Here is a 19,392-nt window from a genome sequence, read left to right as displayed (position 1 = left end):
CTACAGTCACAATGTGAACGGAGAGTTTTTGCCTGGGAATTATATTACTCTGTTGGCAAGGTACCTTAAGACTGAAAACATCCTTTTTTTCAGATATGGTGCAGATGTACTGTCTTCTCGCTGTTTTTTAAAGTTTGGGTGCCACAAAGGGAAATGATTGCTAGTTTAGTCCTCACTCCAAACCTGGCCAAAGACCCACAACCATTCTCCAGAGGATTGCGTATGTGGTAACTCCCTGGGTCTCTTGGTAATGTGTGGTTCTGGATATACTACAGCTGGCACATAAACTCGTTGAATATTCATATCCATCAAATGCCTCGTGATTATCTGTTCCTGGCTGTGTTCATATTTTAGGGAAAGAAAATTATCCTTAAATTTAGTTGACAAGCCTTTGTTCTTTTTGAGAAACAAAATTGCTTGAGGATCCTGAGACCTAAAAGTTCTCCTGTAATTTGGAGGACCCTCAAGTAACTTATTTTTTAAGTAATTAGACTTTTGTACTATGGTAGGCTCCACTGCATCTCCAAGAGAATTGTGACCGGTTTGAGACACTTAAAGGTGTAAAAACATTTTGTTTGATGCATGCTTAATAAGGTTGTAGACCAGGTAAACAATCTCCAGGATCACTTTATATGGATCTTGAAAGTGAGGGTTTTTAGTAACAAGCCCATAGCACACACTTCCTTTATCTGTTGATTAGTTAGTTTCTGCAATTGTGGGAAGTCTATCCCAGGATAATATGCAGAGGTAGTCATTCTCTACAGATCTCTGGTAACTGCTTGAACCTACAATATATACCAACTCCCCTTGCATTATAACAAATAAGCTTGGTTCTCCAGTTAGAACATCTAATAATGCTTTAATTTTATAAGTAGTGAAGACTGAGCAGCCTGTCCCTGATGTGCAAGATTTCTTATATAAAATCTCAAGTAGAATGGAATGGCTTAGTGATTTTTTAACATTAATTGGTCACAATTATACAAAATTGTTGAACCTGTTCTTTAGAATGAAAATCTGGTCAACATAAACTAACACGTGTATCCCTTTTCGTGTGTTAAAAAAACGAGGAAAAGACGAACCCTAGTACAGTGATGATTGCAGACACTCTTATTTAAAGTAGGAGATCTATCATTTTTGGAAGGGTAACAGATCAGATTTGACCTGGAATAAGTATACTTGGCTCACAGCTTTTGCTCAGAGAGTTCATGCTTCAACTGAAAAAGAATAAAATTCAACCATAAAAGAAACACTTACTTGTACAACCTAGGAACATTAGTGGCCCTTAAATCTGCACTCTTTGGTGTAGATGAAACACTTCATCTTTAACTTGTCACTCACAGTCCAAAAGAAAATGCATCCCTTTTGGCCGATGTGTTTGAGAGTAAGCAGAGTTATGAGAAACTTAATCTCCCTCATTCCTGAGGCTAAACTAAACAGTTTAAAACTAAACTGTGATGAATTTAACACACAGTAGAACTTAACACACAGTAGAACTTGATGCTTATATAAACACCTAAAAGGGATTTTGACGAAGGAAAAATCTATTTCTGGGCGAGGGACCTGTGCCGCCCAGTGAAATGCTCCTTTAGCATAATTTCTAAGGTATAAAAAGTTGCATAGGAATGCCAGGGATGAACCCAGCTCGCTCACCTATATTAGGTGTCGGTATAGAACTGGGGCAAGTAAACCACTATCAGAGGTCTTGTGCCATTTAGATATCTCCTCTTCAAATATCCCCGTTACTACGAGGTGCCGTTCTACATCCACTACTGACTGCTACTACCACTACCTCCACCCTCGCCAACATCTTCACTCCTTTCATAGCATCTCTGCTGTTTACACGCAAAAGACTTCAGCCATGGACTAAAGTAAAAAATCTAGCAAAATCCATTCCTTTAAAATTTCCACCTCCAAAACTGGCCATTCACACAGACGCCTCTCTAACCGGCTGGGGAGGGTACTCCCAGTACAAGAAAGTCCAAGGACTATGGTCGATATCATTTCGCCAACTTCATATCAATGTCTTAGAGGCCATGGCAGTATTCTTGACTCTAAAGAAACTTGTTCCAGCCAAGAAGCAACATATCAGATTGGTGCTAGACAGCGAAGTTATAGTCCACTGCATAAACAGAGGAGCTTCCAAGTCGGGTCACATAAACCATGTGATGATAGCAATATTCTCCATGGCGGCAATGAACCATTGGCATCTGTCAGCGGTTCATCTTGCGGGAATACAGAATGTAGTGGCAGACGCACTTTCGAGGACAACTCGCTGGAATCGGAGTGGTCACTGGACCTAAAATCATTCAAAAAATTGCATATTTCTCAGCTCTTAAGCTATATTTACTTCATGTTAGCAAGAAGTTTTTTTTAGCATTAGTTGGAGAATTGGAAATGTTATTCCAAGTGTAATTAATTGTGCTTGTGGTTGCTGAAGTCCAGCTGAAAACTGTATAATTTCCAGAACTTCCTTACCTGTAGTTTTTTAACGTCTTTTGGCAAAAAGTCTACATAATTTTGGAAGGTAATCATCTGCTCCCTAGTATGCTTTTTGGTTTTGTGTAAAGGCCTTGGAACATGCGATTCCATTCTTATAATCTGCAATGCTGTAAAAAGAATCCCTGGATTTAAGTTAAGATGTTTATATGTGATTGGCCTTGACCGTGTTAATCATGAGGTTTTTGTTTTCAAACTCAAACAGTTGGGAGTGTGGATGGGTCTGTTGTTTCTTAGCAGCATTGTTGAATTTTTTTAAATAATAGATTGTAAAGAGTTGTCGTTGCTGATGGGCGCACCATAGCAAGTATAGGAATATGATATCTGGTGTTCCTGAAGGTTGTTCTTGGCCCATTGCATTTTATACTATATACACATGACATGTGGTTTGGCCTACACAAGAATCCTGAAAGTAGATCTGGGGTTGCTGAATCCCATAATACACAGATCCAGCTAAATTAGTAGTGCACATGAAATTTTGAACCTTAACAAAACTCAAAAGTATTATTGTAAAGTAGGTCAGAGACAACTGACTTCTGAACATTGATAACATTTCTTTAACTCTGTAAGACTCCTTTAAACTTTTAGGTGTGATTTTTGATAGCAAATTTACTTTTGAGAAACATGTGGTCTGTCTCTTAATTACACAAAAAAATTTGGATTATTGAGGAAGTTGAAAATTTTCAATGATCAATCTATTTTTACATTTTTCATTGTGCCTTGTTTCCAGTATTATTCTTCTGACTGGTCTTGAGCAGCTTCATCTCATCTTAATTTGTTGGGCGGGAGCATGGTCATTAAATTACCTTTTCCTGATCTATATTTTGATCTCGGCACCATTTAATTTTTGTTATACAAATTGCATAATATTTTTCTCATTCTGGACATACATTACCATCCTGTTCTTAATACTAAGTATGCAATTATTTCTTGTAGTCAGGCACAATTTTACAGTATTCTAGTTTTATTCCACCTGTGACCAAAACAATGATTTTCATATTCAGGGAGTTGGATCAGTTTAACTTAGAAAGTCCATACTTGCAGCAAAGTTTTTATGTTGAACAGGCTAACATAAGTATTTTAATAGTCTATATATGAAATATGTTTTGACATTTTTAATTAGCAGACACTATGCAGTGCGTAACGATGCTGTCACAGGCCAAGCAAGAAGCTAACAATGACCTCAGCCATTTAGTAGCCGAGCAGATTGATGTGGGCAGCATTCGGCTAGGGAAAGTGTGCTTCATCCCCTCCCGGGAAGTAGCAGAGCACTCTATGTAGTGGTCCCTATCCACAGCCAGGCAGGAGTAGTACAATGTGGAGAGCCCATCAGCCTCAGCCGTGCAGAACTGAGAATATGCAGTCCCCAGCCAGGCAGGAGGGGTAAGGCACTGTTTCTGGCAGCAAGAGAAGAGTGGAGTTGAGAAGCCTGGCAAGGCAAAAAGCATAACAACAGGGAGCTAGCACTGTTTCCACCCGGGCAGGTGTAGCGAGTGTCATCCCATATCAGGAAGTAGAAAAGAAACATGGATCAGAACTACAGAAGTACAATAAAGAAGGTACCATTCCCAACCCAGCCAAAGCAAAGCAGCATGAAGCAAGCACATTTCTGGATGTGCTGGACTAGAGCAGAGAAATGACTGCCATCCCTAGCCTAGTAGAAAAGGAGCATAAAAAAAGGCAGTTTTCAGTCAGGCCAGAGTAGAGCAGTGAACACCAACCCCAGAAAAGCTCGAGTAGCATTGCTAATCCTGACCAAGCAAGAGTACAAATAGTTCTATGCTGGGTAGGAGAGCATTGGAGACAAGATCAGAGTGGAGCTGATCATCCTTCCTGGCCAGTAAATAGTAGAGCGGGCATTGTTCCCAGCCATGCAGGAATATAGCAGACACATTCCTTGCAGGAAGAAGTATAGTGGCCACCATAAAAGCCAATCAAAAGTGGTGTGAGAACTGCCCCTGGCCATGTATAGGAGCAGAGCAGTGGGGACAGTGTACTATCATCATCCAGGAGGTCAAGCAGAGCTGGTGTGTATAACTGTACAAAGGGCCATGCAGTTATATTCCGGATAGTCACAATTACGGAGGAACATGTTTAAACCTAGGCAACCCTGCCAATTAGTCTTTTCTTCTTGAATATTTCCTCGCTGTATGAGGGGCTCTATAACGATGTTGAATATATACAACCAAAGTTGGTCTTGCGCCTCGCTAGTTTTGGCTTACGCATCTAGCCCTGAGATGTCAAATAGTCTCCTACTTCTCTCATGGAGGAGGAGGAGACTTAGGGTGTGGCGCCTGATTTTGTTGTTGCTGCTGTTTTTCAACAGTCCCATGAGTGTTTTTCCATGGGAGCATCTGTGGAATAATGAGTTAGGACAGGTCAAACCTGGCAGGCGAGCAGCAAGCACGCCACCTAGGGGTGCAAAAGGTAAACAGGGAAATAAAGAGATTCGCGAGGGAAGCCACAGCTACCGGAACTGTTATACTACAATGATCATACAACTATCTTAATCTATTTGTAAGTAATAGCATAAGAAAGTGGGTTATTATGAGCTCAGAGGGGGCAATATGTTATATGTATATTGTAGGCTACATAGCAGCCAGATGAGAGTCACACATTTGGATAGGCTAATCAGGGGCACATTTTACAGCTCTCCCAATGAGTAATTTTATGCAGGTATGGCAGTAAATATAAACACGCATCCCAGTGTACATACATATAGATTAGTATGACAGCAGTATGACAGCACATATCCCAAATCCATGCATGCCACAGGAAGGTCATATTTATGTGTATCTAAATGTATGTAGCAGGATGGCCTATCATGGGTATAATAGCCCATTTTATTTCATAACCATTACAATGTGTAATTACATACTTTTATTTTTTCAGCTTCAAACATTCGATGCATGTACCTCAAATAGTCACCAATCGCATGAATGTCTTATTGACCATGTTCGAAGAAATATTGTAGACAAGAACGCAGGAAGTACAGCCATGACTACGTCATTGAGGTGATGCAATTACATCAGAAGAACAAGCATGACGAAAACTCATCACGCCAGAAACCGCTCATTGCTGAAGCAAGGCATCGGCGAAGATGACTGGGCCTCTTTCAAAAGGCGGTGGGAATGTTTCGCGATGGAAAGTCTTAAGCACCTAACCAGGCAACAGCTCACTTGTGAACCAGAACTTAAAGCTGCCCTATTCAGAGAGGACCTCGCCATCGCAACAAACACCAAGGTGGACGTACTAGCGGCAATACTGTGTGGCCTCAAGCTTACGGAGGACGACACTACTACAAACCACTCAGGCCCCAGGTGAACCTGTAAGGCATCATGTGGCAAGGTTGTGTGGGGTGGCCAATGTGTATCAATGGACCATCACCAGCACCTGCAAGTTCAACACCTGCAGAGAGACGATTACAAGTGACTACACAGGAGATCGTGAAGTTGATCCTGGTAAACGGACTTGCAGATGAAGAAATAAAAAAGACGTTTTGGGAACCCCAGATATCGATAACAAGACACTAAGCGAAACGGTCACACTTGTCGACAGCAAGGAAACAGCTAGCCAGGCCATGTTAAGTGCAAACTCATCAGCATCAGCCAGCGCATACAAAAAACAAGCAAGAATGACAACACACCACCCTCTACCACACCGAAAAAGGCTGACAAACGAGACACCATATGACATTAGTTTCTTTGCCAGTGCGGATGCCTCACCCCAAAGTTTGGAAAAGTGAAAAGCAAAGTAAAGGAGTTAAAGTCGTGCCTAGTATGCTGGAGGGAAAATGTCCAACGGCAACAGAAGCTGCGGCAATCATCGGCAGGTACTGAAGCAGGGGTGTTATTCCAGCGCACGCAATAAGAGGACACAGAAGCGGACGACAACATAGTGTACGCATCAGGGATGAACTCCTCAAACGAAGTTTTACCTCGCTCAGTGCTACCATCCACATATCGATGAACCCTGCTGCTACTAACAAAAAGATGCCAAACAAATCCTCATCCTTTATGGCAGTCGCTGACTCTGGGACTCAGACGTGCCTGATGGGGCTGCCCATCTTACGGAAGATGGGTCTACACCAGAGACACCTCAAGCCAACTAACAGACGCATCTTTCCAGCCAACAGCCAGGAAATCAATGTGCTCGGCTCCATACACCTCTTACTATCAGGCAAGAATGAGCAAGAAGCGCCTATCACAACAACTGCCACGGTGCTTGTTATGGACAACGACAACAAGTTTTACATCAGCCGAGCAACTATGATGAAACTTGGCATCATTGACCATTATTTCCCCAGGATTGGTGCCACAGGCAGGGTTGTAGTATGCCTAAACAAAGAGAAGTCCCGTAGCAACAACTCGCTCGCAGAGTGCAGATGTCCACGTCGCACTCCACCTCCCCGTCAACCAGCCAACCTGCCGTTCAAACCGTCAGCAGAGTTCACCAAAAACATGAAAGCGTGGCTACTGAAACAACATGCATCGTCAACCTTCAACACTTGTCTACACATGCCACTGCCAACAATGACCGGGCCACCCATGGAGATACGCATCATCTACCCTCAGTCGCAACCAACAGTGACAGAGAGATTCCCCAAACCTACTGGTACACTGGAAAAAAAAAGGTGGCTGCCCAACTGGAAAGAGACGTAGGACTGGGTGTGATTAAACCCGTACCATGCAACTCACCAGTGACCTGGCTACGGAACATGGTATTTGCACAAAAATTAGATGGCACACCACGCTGCACTGTGTACTTAAAGCCCCTAAATCGACATTACGTTCGAGAAACACATCACACCATCCCACCCATTAAGCAAGCCAGAGCAGTACCTCCTAGTGTATACAAAACAATCACTACACATGGAATGGATTTCACTCCTGATATTCTGCAAAGAGGACAGACACAAGACAATTTTCCTCACTGAGCAGAAAGGGTTCCGCTACCGTCTTGCGCCCATGGGCTTTCTCGCATTGCAGGATGCACACACAATGATATGATGAGATTATTGAGGACGTGCCAAGAATGACAAAATGCGTCTAGGACACCCTATTGTGGGACTCAAACTTACAGGTACACTGGTGGTTGTCATAAATTACTTGGAACTCGGGAAGAACAGTGTCATTCTCTACCCAGCTAAGTTCCAGTTCTCATCTACAGAGGTGGACTTTGCAGGATTCCATGTTGGAGGAACGGATGTAAAACCCTTACCAATATACCTGAATGCAATTGCAACTTATCCAAGACCAAAGAACATCACAGACATTCAGGCATGATTCGGACTAGTAAACCAAGTATCACACTATGGCAGAAAATGGAACCATTCAGGCCCCTACTCAGCCCAAACGTACACTCCGAGTGGGGCCCAAAACCCGAGAACACATTTCAGAGGTCGAAGGCAGCAATTATACGCAAAATCGAGATGGTTGTCGAGATCTTCAATCCAGACAAGCCAACATGCCTTAACCCAGATTGATCAAAAGTCTGAATTGGGTATTGTCTGCGTCAGAAACACTGTACATGTGAGGCCCTCACGCCAGGATGTTGCCTAGATGGCTGGAAGACCACCATAGGAGAATCGCGATATTTCAAGGACGCAAAAAAGGGTTATGTAACAATTAAGGGAAGCCCTGTCCGTAGCATGGGCACTTGAGTACAGCCAATTCATCACCATGGTGTGGAAACACTTGATAATAGCAACGGACCACAAGCCACTCATGAAAGTTCTAGGGGACAAAGAACTAGACACCATCCCTAACCCAAAGCTCTTCCGAGTTGAGCTGAGAACACTAAAAGAGGAGATACCAAATCATTCACGTGGCAGGAAAGACATACCCGCAGCAGACGCCACACCAAGGAACCCTTCACCCAATACACTGTAGACAAACACATCAGAGGTGATAACGGCTATAATTGCCATTTGGTCGACACGGAAGCTGCTTTGATGACAACGGTACAGTCGACAACGGACTCAATCGGAGCTGTCTCATGGAAAAAAAAAAAAAAAAAAAAAAAGTCAAATGTAGCACTGCTTTAGACCCCTGCCTGCAAACTCTGATACCGTTAATTGAAAATGGGTTTCCATCTACAAGGGATGAACTAACTGAAGAGCTTCAACCATATTGGCAGTACCGTGACAGGCCGTTGACAGTGGATAGCGTCGTCATGAGGATAAAAGAATCCTGATACCCTCGGCACTACGGGGTGAGATATTGAGAGCTCTACACGCTGCCTCCCAAGGAACCAACAAAATGCAAAACAGAGCTCAGGGTTCTGTGTTTTGGCCAGGACTTACACCAAGGACATCGAAGACACACGTAACTGTTTCCAAGCATGTTGGGGGATGTCACCTTCACAACCTAGATAACCAAGCGTCCCAACCCAACCATTTCAGGCCATTGGAGTGGATTTCTTCGAAATGAAGCACTGGCTACCTGATCATCATCGACAAATTCAGCAGTTGGCCCTACATTGTGACATTGTGTGCAGGGGCCAGGGGTTTCAGCAAAGCTAACCTGCACTACTTCGCTACCTTGGGAGCGCCCCAGGAACTAAGCACCAACGTGGATCTGATTACTCTGCAAAAGAGACCCAGAGCTTACTACAGCGCTGGGGCGTCGAAAATCGTCCCCAATCAAATGGGCGCGCGAAGGCAGCAGTCAAGGCCATGAAACACTTCCTGACATCACACACCGATACGTACGGCAGCTTAGATACTGAAGCTGTAGCAGCAGGCCTACTCTAATACAGTAACATACTAGACCAGGAAATTGGCATGTCACAACCCCAGATCATATTCGGAAAAAACCTCAAGGATCTGCTACCTATAGTGCCAGGGATGCAGGTCTTTCCAATTCAGAAGTTCACCCAATATGGCAGGACACATGGGAACACCAAGAGGAAGTCCCGTGCTACCGATTCGCCAGGCAGGTAGACAAACTGACACCCAACACCTAGCAGCTGCCGACTCTGAAACCAGGAGACTCCTGCTGCAGAATCAGGCAGGCAATGTCAGGGGGAGATGGGACAGAACAGGTATTGGTCATAGAAACAAGACAGCATAACCAATACTTAGTCCAGGTAGACAGATCTGGACGATCAACACTGCACAATCGCCAATTCCTTTGCCGGACTATCAAAGTTTGACCCCCATCTCTTGCCAGCTCTGCACAGACACATGCACCAGATAGTGAGCACATAACTCCGTGCAGGGCAATTGTCACCCACACCACCAGGCACACAGCAAAAAAGGAACTCCACGGAGACAACCACCCAAAGCCGAAGATCCGACACCTGTCAGGTCGTCCACCATAATCAAGTCCGTCCCTAACACTTCAAAATGCAAGTTAACCTAGTCACCAACCAGAGAAAAACCCAGCCCAAACTCATCCACAACACAAGGCACAACACCCTCTCATGGCAACACCAGACCACGCAGATGCAGGTGACCCCCGAGTACCTGAGTCACAGTATGAGTGGTTTTCAGCTGACACAGGTCAAATCTGGCGGGCAAGCGGCATGCACGCCACCTAGGTGCAAAAGGTAAACAGACTCGCGAAGGAAGCCACAGCTACCGGAACTGTTAATAGTATATCTTGCTCTATTTGTAAGTAATAGCATAAAGATGTATATTGCAGGCTACATAGCAGCAGCCAGATGAGAGTCACACATTTGGATAGGCTAATCAGGGGCACATTTTACATTTCTCCAAATGAGTACTATTATGCAGGTCTCTGGCAGTAAATATAAGCACACATCCCAGTGTACATACATAGATAAGTATACTGTATATCCCAAATCCATGCATGTCACAGGAAGTATATCCCAAATCCATGCATGTCACAGGAAGGTCATTTATGTGTATCTACATGTATGTAGCAAGATGGCCTATCACAGGTATAGTAGCCCATTTTATTTTATATACATTACAAATGTGTAATTATAGATTTATTTTTTCAGCTTCTAACATTCGTTGCATGTATCTTAAAATTAAGTAACCAAATACATGAATGTCTTTTTGACCACCATCTTTTCAAGCCCTTGATCATGAAGAATGCTGTCAAATAGTAGGATGTTCCCCCCTCCTAGTTCTTTCTCATCTTCTGCCTCGTCTACTGTATGTTCGAGTATCTAAGCAGAGTGATGCAGTGCAGTGTTGGCACTGTCCCTCAGCCAGGTATTCAGAGTGGATGTCAGCCCTGGCCACACAGAAGTAGAACTGTGTGGAGTAAACTTTGTTCCCAGACATACATGAGCAAAGCAAAGTGGGTGCCAGCCTTGGCTAGGCAGTTTTAGAACTGAGCAGAGCAGGTGCCATTCACAGCCAGGCAGGAGCAGAGTGGATGCCGATCCTGTCCAGACAGGAGTAGAGAAGAGTGAAGCAGGCCCTGTCATTGACTAGGCAAGAAGCTGAAGATGTCCTCGGCCAGGTTTGAGCAGAGTAGAAAAGAGCCATTCCAGCTGGGCCTAGGCAGAATCATTGCAATCACTGTACCTCACCAGGAAGTAGCAGAGCAGTGCATTGAAATTCCAGCCAGGAGTTAGCATTGCAGGTGCTCCCCAGGCAGGCAGAAATAGAGTGCAGTGGGTAAACCAGAATAAATTAGTGTCAATTACAAAGGGACATGTAGCCATTTTCAAAATAGCCCGCAAATGTGGGGACAAGTCTTCGTAACTCTGTCATAGTCTATTATATACTCTCTTGCCTTGCAAGGCATAATGATGACGACAACCTGAACACAGTTGGTCTTCCTCAGGCATTATTACTGGTACTTTGTCATTGGGATAAAGTTTTTTTTTTTTAAAGCCTAGCCCCGCTAAGTCTTCTGGATATCTGCTTCTTCCGTGGTCTAGGAGGAGTTGTAAAATGTGACACTTGCTGGTGGTGATGTTGCCGATTATGATTGTCTCTACCTTTGTTAACTTCATAGTTGATTCTCAAGAGCTCGTCCTCAACCCCAAAGAATGCTGGCAAGAAGTGTCCTCTGCCTCATCTTCATTAGAAGAGTGGTACAGAGCGCACACTGTTGAGCCAAGCAGAAGTAGTAGAGGACAGCGAAGTGGGTGCTGTTCCCGGCTTGCCAGGCAGATTAGGGGCCCATCGTGGCCAGACTGACGAAGAGCAAAGAGAGAGCTAGGATAAACCTAGATAAATTAATGTAAAGTACAAAGATTTGCTGTTGTTCTCTAGACAAGCCACCAATGTGAGAAAGGATCATGTGCAAACTTTCCCATTAATTTCATATCTTGTCTTATGCATGTGGCACAGGACTTGGCAGTTTAACCTGAGTTGTCTTTTTTGAAGAATCGCTGGAGAAAACTTAGCGTCTTAGGCAGGACTTAAGGCTGGCCCTGCAGTGTTTTCCTAATTCCCACTTCTTCCATGGAGATACTGAAGGGTATCTACTGGCGGTGCTGCTGCAGTTTTTGAAAGATGCCCTGTTATCACTTCCATTACGGGTGCATCAGCATTGGATTCCAAGACCTCTGGCCCTAAGAAATCTGGCTAGAAATACGGGATCTTATCCTCCTCCACTAGTTCTTCCTCATCCCCATTGCCTTGTCTTTGCTAGATCCTTCAAACACTTCTAAATTTAAGGTGGTTATCTGAGGTAATCCAAATCCAGGAAGACTGATCGATGGGTATTGAAAGACTCACTGATCTTAACATTTTAGGGCATGAGAGAGAGAGAGAGTACAGTACCAAAAATCAATCCAGAAAGGGGAAGACATCTCGGGGTGGCTTATGCTTCCCCGCTACTGGTGCCTAGCCTCATACAAAAGCTAGCACAGACACTGTACGCCCGAATGCAATTCCAGTCTTTCCCTGTTTTCTTGAACACTTGGCCGATCTTTTTTCTTGAGAGAGAAAATGAAGTATGAGTGACAAGATTTTCCTCACATGAGTGAGATTAGGAATATAATTCTTGGGCTGTTTAACAGCTTTATGGCTAATTGCACTATGATTCATCATCAAATATTTTTTACTCTTGGGCCACATAAAATTCTCTCATACATTTGTGAGTGAACAAGTTAGCCTGTAAACTGGTTTAGCTCACACACACTTATGTGACCAGAAACTGGAGGAAGGGAGCAAAGTCCCTTACCACCAGTTGACTGATATGCACACAAAAGCACATGCACGTAACCCCATGCTGCAATCACTTTCACACTCCCTAGAGGCTCAGGTACGCTTGACATCACCAGTCTCTAGAGGACGAGAGGTCCAAAGGCAGTCCTGCTTCTAAAGAGGCGGCTAATATCAATCCCACCCCCATCTAGGGGTTACTTCCAGCCTTGTAGTTTTTCATCCTCCCCTCATTTGCATTCAAATGGCATTTCCAACATACCCTACAAAATTGTCTTTATAAAACTCTACTCAAGAGGAGAAAGTGATGCAGGAAAAGAATGTGCTCAAGTCAGAAACAGTTTTCCGGAGTTTTACACTGGATTCTTCTTGGTGGAGAAATTGACTGAGGACTGGATAGTCATTGACTTCGCTGCTGAAAAAGTTTTGAAAAACCAACTTTGTCTAGCATGGCAAGTAACATGCAGGCTACCATCAGAGAGTAGACTTTTTTGCTTTCAGTAGACCTGAAGGATACATATTTTCAAATGACCTTTCATGAGTCCTACAGAAAGTACCTTTGCTTCATCCTCAACAGAGTAGTGTGCCAAATGATGTGCTTTGAACTGGTCCACTGCCTCTAAAGTGTTCAACTCTGGTATCAGATTGGGCTCTCTTGTACAAGATATCTTCCATGGTATAGTAATCTCAACTAGCTGCTCCTGACCTCTCTTCTAAGAGGCAGTTGCTTTTTAGCTAAAGTCTAAAGGTATGTGATAAATTGGCAAAAGTAATGTCTCAGGCTCAAGCAGAGCATGAAGTATGTGGGCATGCTGATATGCTGTATACACAAGCAGATAAAGTATCTCTTCACTAGACTATCGCATCAGGAGGCTCAGAAGAGGTGGCGCTGCTGTTCAAACGATAACTTCCAGATCGGAGGTGATCATCTCTTCTGGGATATCTTTATTGGAAAAACACTCCACATGAGAGTCCTCCCCAGTTATCGCTTCAATGGTGTTAGAGGCATGAACAAGAGTAGCAGCATATGTGATAAGCTTTCCAGGAGGCTGAATGACTAAATATTTTGCCAGAAGAATTTACACAACTCCCCACCTTTTGAGATGCTAATGTTTGCAGATGTATCCAAGAAGTTTTAAGAGTGGAGACACATACCTGAGGAATAAAGCATTTAAAGGGGGTGTGGTGTTCCTAATGGTTCTTAAAAGAAGAAGAAACAAGCAGCAAGTGTGTGAACTTGTGCTAATATTAATGATGAAATCTGGTTATGAAGTACTATTTTGGGTAAGCTATTCAAATCTGAAAGGAGCCTGGCATTTCCACTTTGTCTTGACAAAGTATTACACTTGAAGCGTATAGACAATGAAAATTGGATTATGACTCATAGAAAAAGATTTACTGTACAGTACAACAACTAGTCCTTTTACCTTGTTTTTCTTCAAATTTGGAGTTTTCAATATGCTAAGACCATCTAACTAAAATTTTAACTTATTACTTCAACATATTTTATCAACATGCTAAGACCATCTACCTCAAATTTTAACTAATTGTTTAAACATATCTTATATATCTTTATTTTCAGACCAATATCTTCCGAATTATTCACCATTTTACCTGTATGACCTCGCTGCCCTTTAGAAGCTGGTGAAATTCCCCCATTTAGAAATTGATAATACTAAAATGGCATGTAGTTTTTGTATTACCAAGCAAAAGACACTAATGGCTATCCAATAGTCAGTCACCTTTTCTATTACTGTACATGAAATTTATGAATCCTTGCCACATATTTACGTACCTTATTTTGGCCTGATTTAATAATTCTTTAAATATGTGCAGCACATGAAGATTGTCTTTAGCACTGGCTTCAAGAAATCCGTTTTCCCAATTCAGAAGAACTATGGTTTCCGCAGCCTCTGTAGGAACTGCACGTTGATCCTCCAAGTCATTCTTATTACCAACCACGACAATGGGGACCATTTTCTTCTTAGTATTAAGGATTACTTCTCTCAAGTTACGTACCTGTAAAATATTATACATTTTATTTCTGTTTGACCACAACCTTTTTAAGAATTCTGAGGGGTTTGTGGAAAATTTGGTTAGTCCTCAAGAATAATTTGTACAAACAAAATTTAACAGAAAAAGATAGAGGCAAAAGTGAATTTTTAATGCAACTACTGTACTGTTACAATATGAATTGAAAATGTAGTGTGTTTTTCATTTATCCTAATATGAGTAACTTCAGCTATACCAGGTTTTGTGCATAGAATGGTAAATGCTATTTGGTGAGCAAGGAGAAAGCGCCACCTAAACCTGGCTGAGCCATCATATTTCCTTCCTGTGTTTACAAGGACAAAAGGGGGGGGGGGAATAATTGAATGTGATAGTCTTTTTAATTAAGAGTTCAGAGTTTGTATTATGTAAAATAATCCACTGTAATTTATTATCTATTTACCATGGCACTTCCCCAATTCTGGGGGATAGCCAACTTAAAAAAAAAAAAAAAAGGAACAAAAGCGAACTTTTCCTCTCTTCGCTCCTCCCCGCCTGATGAGGGATTTAGCCAAGTTTGGCTGGTATTGCTAGGGTGCTACAGCCCACCCTCCCCCATTAATCACCACAAATTAGATTTCATATGTTGGATCCCCTATTGCTGCTACCCCAGCTCACCAAGATGACCAGATGAAGACGCCGGGCCTACTGGAACTGCGGCACAATCGCTCGCCATTCATTCCTATTTCTAGCACACTCCCTTGTCTCTCTCAAATCTATTCTCCTATCACCTAGAGCTTTCTTCACTCCATCCATCCACCCACCCAAACCTTGGCCTTCCTCTTGTACTTCTCCCACCAACTCTTGCATTCATCACCTTCTTCAGCAGACAGCCACTTTCCATTTTCTCTACATGATCACACCACTTCAACACTATTTAGCTTAAATCATCTCTTATACTCGTTCTCACCCTCACTACCTTGTTCCAAACCCTACCCAACTGCGATACACCAGCCATACTCCTCAGACACTTCAGCTCGAACGCATTCAATTTCTGTCTCTATGTCACTTACAATCCCCGCAATTCCCATCCATACATCACAGTTAGTACAATCACGTTCTCATACAAAATTCTCTTTACATTCATGCCTAAACCCCTCTTATTTACCACCATCTTCACTACCCTCCAACACTTTACATCCTTCAGTGACTCTGACGTACATCTGCTTCCACTCCACCATTTGCTGCAACAACAAACCCCAAGTACTGTTATACTTCAAGTTCTCCATTCAACATGACATTCAACCTAGGATTGCCTTTCCCCTTCTCGTGTATCTCATATAACCTTGCTCTTACCCACATTTACTCTCATCTTCCTTCTCTTACATACCCTTCCAAACTCTGTCACTAATCGAACAAGCTTCACTTCAGTCTGTAAACAACAACCGATTTACCTCCCACTCATGGTCAGTCATCTATCAGTTTCAATCCTCGATCAAGCACTCGAGCATTCACCTCTCTCACCACTCCTTCAACAAACAAATTGAACAACCATGACAACATCACATATCCCTGTCTCAGCCCCACTCTCACTGGAAACCACTCGCTCACGCCATTTCCTATCCTAACACACGCTTTACTGCCTATGTAGAAACTCTTCACTGCTTGCAACAGCCTTCCAGCAATTCCATATAACCTCATCACATTCCACATCGCTTCCCTGTCAACTCTACCATACTCTTTCTCCAGATTCTTGAACACAACATACACTCCTTGCCTTTTGCTAAATATTTCTCGGTTTCTACCTAGCTGTAAAAATCTGATTTATAATCCCCTACCTCTTCTAAAACCACCTTGTACTTCTGAGATTGCATTCTCTGTTTTATCCTTAATCCTATTACTATAATTAGTACTCTACAATACACTTACCAACCACATTCAACAAACTAATACCCCTTGAATTACAACACTCATGCACAATACAGTGGAACAGTATACAAAAACACCCAGTCCCATTAATGGTACCATAGACAACATAAAACACACATTAAACAATCTCACTAACCATTTACGTACAGTCACACCCATTTCCTTCAACATCTCAGTCCTCACACCCCATTCATACTAGGTGCTTTTCCTACTGTCATTCATCTAGTGCTCTCTTCACTTCCTCTCTTGTAATCTCCCTCTCTCATTCTCATCTCCCATCACTGGCACCTCATCACCTGTATCAGCAATTATATCTGCCTCCTTATTATCCTAAACAATCAGTAAACTTTCAAAATATTCCACCCACCTTTTCCTTGCCTCCTCTCCTTACATTTCCATCTTTCACTGTCTCTTCAATTCTCGAAACACCCTTCCTTACTCTACATTTCTTACCAGAACAACTTTTTATTCTCTTCATATAAACAACCCAAACTCTGACCCCAGCTCCAGTCAGCTGCCCTCTTTGCCTCAGCTACCTTACATTTTACTTCCACATTTTTCTCTCTATATCTTTCATACTTCTCTACTCCAACACTCATTTTCCCCTAGCAGCCATACTTCCAATGGCACTTTCTGCCTCTCCAGCACCTATCACTACATCATTCCTTCTACACACCTAGTTAATTTATTCCAGAGATCATTCCGCTCTTCTTCACTCTTCTCACAACCTGGCCCATATGCACTAACACCCAACATTCCCTACCCAACCTAACCCTTACCTACATTAACTTAGAGGATACCTTTTATAACTACTAAAGAAGAGGATACCTTCTTTCATAACTACTTAACCTGTCCTCCATTCACTCGGCAATAAAGCTACCCCTCTCTTACTCTTCCCCTTTCAAACCCAGACACTACCAGTCACTTCACCAACCACCAATTAAACTTTCCCTGTTCTTGGAATAGAATTAATTAAGTTTTTCATGTTTCATACTCTGCTTCATCACGGACTAGTGCCATGTAGTGCTTTTTGTGGGCATTAGACAATGGTCTTTGCAGCATTCCTCTAATGAGCTGTAGCCTACTTTTCAACCTTCTACTTAACCTCACATTCCCACTTTCTTGCATCCTCTTTTCCAACCCCTTATAACTTTTACTTTAGAGAGCAACAGAGTTTTTTCACCAGTTTCACATGGCTGTTGAATAGCTTCCCTGGCCTCAGCACCAGTCTAGATGGTACCCATTTATAATATAATTCAAATGTAGGGACTACTGTACTTTGGTTAATTCAATCCAATTATTTAATCTATACAGTAATTTTTTGTCACTTTACTGTGTTATCTTTGCTCCCAAACTACTCTAAGTACAGTAATAAATAAAAAGGCAAAACCTGAAAGACCTTAGAAATGTTAAGTGTTGCAAAGTATATGGTATAACTAAAAATTGACCTCCAATATGTCTAATATGAAAACTATGACCATGTTGATTACTACAGTTAAAATGGTACTTATCACACGATTATGAAGACCTCCACTTACGTGAAATGCTTCATAAATGTAATATTTTTCACAACTTTCATACTCTACAATACTCTCTGGGTCAAATACCTCATCAAAAGACTCTGCATCATTGATGGCATAGACAAGTATGAAAGCATCTGCTGTATTGATGGACAATTCACGCATAGCTGGAAACTCGTAAGATCCAGAGGTGTCTAAAATATCCAGGGTCAGAGACATCCCCGATACCTGTAAAAAAGTAATATTAATCATTGACAATTCAAGTAAAATGTTACATATTTACACAACATATATGGCTTACTAACTACTACTGGTACATTACAACACAAGTACACGAGTTAATGGCAAATGGAAGCCAAAATCTTCAGGCGGGACGAGAAAAGGAGAAACGCTACATGTGAAAAACAATCTTATGGATATAGATCATTCAAGCCAATGATCTAAAACTTCGACTTAAATTTACCATATCTGAAAGGGATACAAAACTTAATTCAAATTTACTGTATTTACAAGGATATAAGAATCTTGAACAACTGTGGTCTCTTATACACCAAGTTTACCTCTAAAGATATATGAACCTCATATGAAATATAGGCTACATTATATTTTAATTGATAATGTGCTATTTTCCATTAGTGGGGCATGGGATGAAACTGAAGATAAATTAAAAAACAAAATAGAATGTGATGTCTAAAGAAACTTAATTTTTATCAGTAAGTACAGTACAATCGTTAGTACCTAAATATAAACTTTTTCTATAAAATTATAACATCATAAAGGTCATGTATATTGCCTACATAATAAACAACTAGCTTCAACAGTTATAAAGTGCAATAGTTAATGTAATGTGTAAGTCATTATGTTGTTACCATGCATGTTTGAGATTCACAGTATTAGCAATTATCAAATATCTATTATATACTGTACATGATGGCGTCCTGCTTTAAATAAATAAATTTCATTAAGGATTATGCGACTACCTACACAAGTAGACCTATATATCATAAATTATGAATAATACTTGTTAACCTTGAGTATAGGGTTTCTAATGAAGTTTCATAAAATTCCTAATTCCCCTTTCAACACATCCTCAACTTCACTTGTATGGAACCTCTTAAAACAATGAATTCAAGTTTACATTCTCTACTACTTGACTTGATTAACTCAAGTTTCTTATGTGCTTAAACACATTGAATTAGTTATATACAAAACTAGATGTTGTCGGGTAATACATTTTAGGTTCATATAATGTGAAATTCAAGCTGCCAAGTTTTTTTTTTTTTTTTTTTTAAGCACAAAATGCTTGATACAATTTTAAAGATTAGTCTAATAGAGATGTTCACATAATTGCCGAAGTTGATT

General features: G+C 41.7%; 1 protein-coding gene and 1 long non-coding RNA gene across 5 annotated transcripts in view; one reads left to right on the top strand and one right to left on the bottom strand.

Annotated features, from left to right (window-relative positions):
• LOC137660255 (uncharacterized) overlaps window positions 1-14,356 on the top strand; it is a 132,672-nt gene extending 118,316 nt beyond the window's left edge. Inside the window, exon 4 of the long non-coding RNA XR_011047662.1 lies at window positions 14,175-14,356. This is a non-coding gene — a long non-coding RNA (uncharacterized lncRNA). The remainder of the gene's footprint in view (window positions 1-14,174) is intronic.
• Window positions 1-19,392, bottom strand: part of LOC137660253 (ras-related protein rapA) — a 188,702-nt gene that overhangs the window by 3,129 nt on the left and 166,181 nt on the right. For all 4 annotated transcript variants that reach the window (XM_068394994.1, XM_068394996.1, XM_068394995.1 and 1 more), the window contains 2 exons: window positions 18,118-18,258; window positions 14,388-14,611 (listed from right to left, as the gene is read on the bottom strand). In XM_068394994.1, coding sequence (XP_068251095.1) covers window positions 14,388-14,611; window positions 18,118-18,258 — 365 coding nt within the window. The remainder of the gene's footprint in view (window positions 1-14,387; window positions 14,612-18,117; window positions 18,259-19,392) is intronic.

This window comes from Palaemon carinicauda, chromosome 20 (assembly GCF_036898095.1).
Source record: "Palaemon carinicauda isolate YSFRI2023 chromosome 20, ASM3689809v2, whole genome shotgun sequence".
Taxonomy (NCBI): domain Eukaryota; kingdom Metazoa; phylum Arthropoda; class Malacostraca; order Decapoda; family Palaemonidae; genus Palaemon; species Palaemon carinicauda.
The sequence above is the reverse complement of the archived record's forward strand: the minus strand, read 5'-3'. Positions and strand labels throughout refer to the sequence as shown.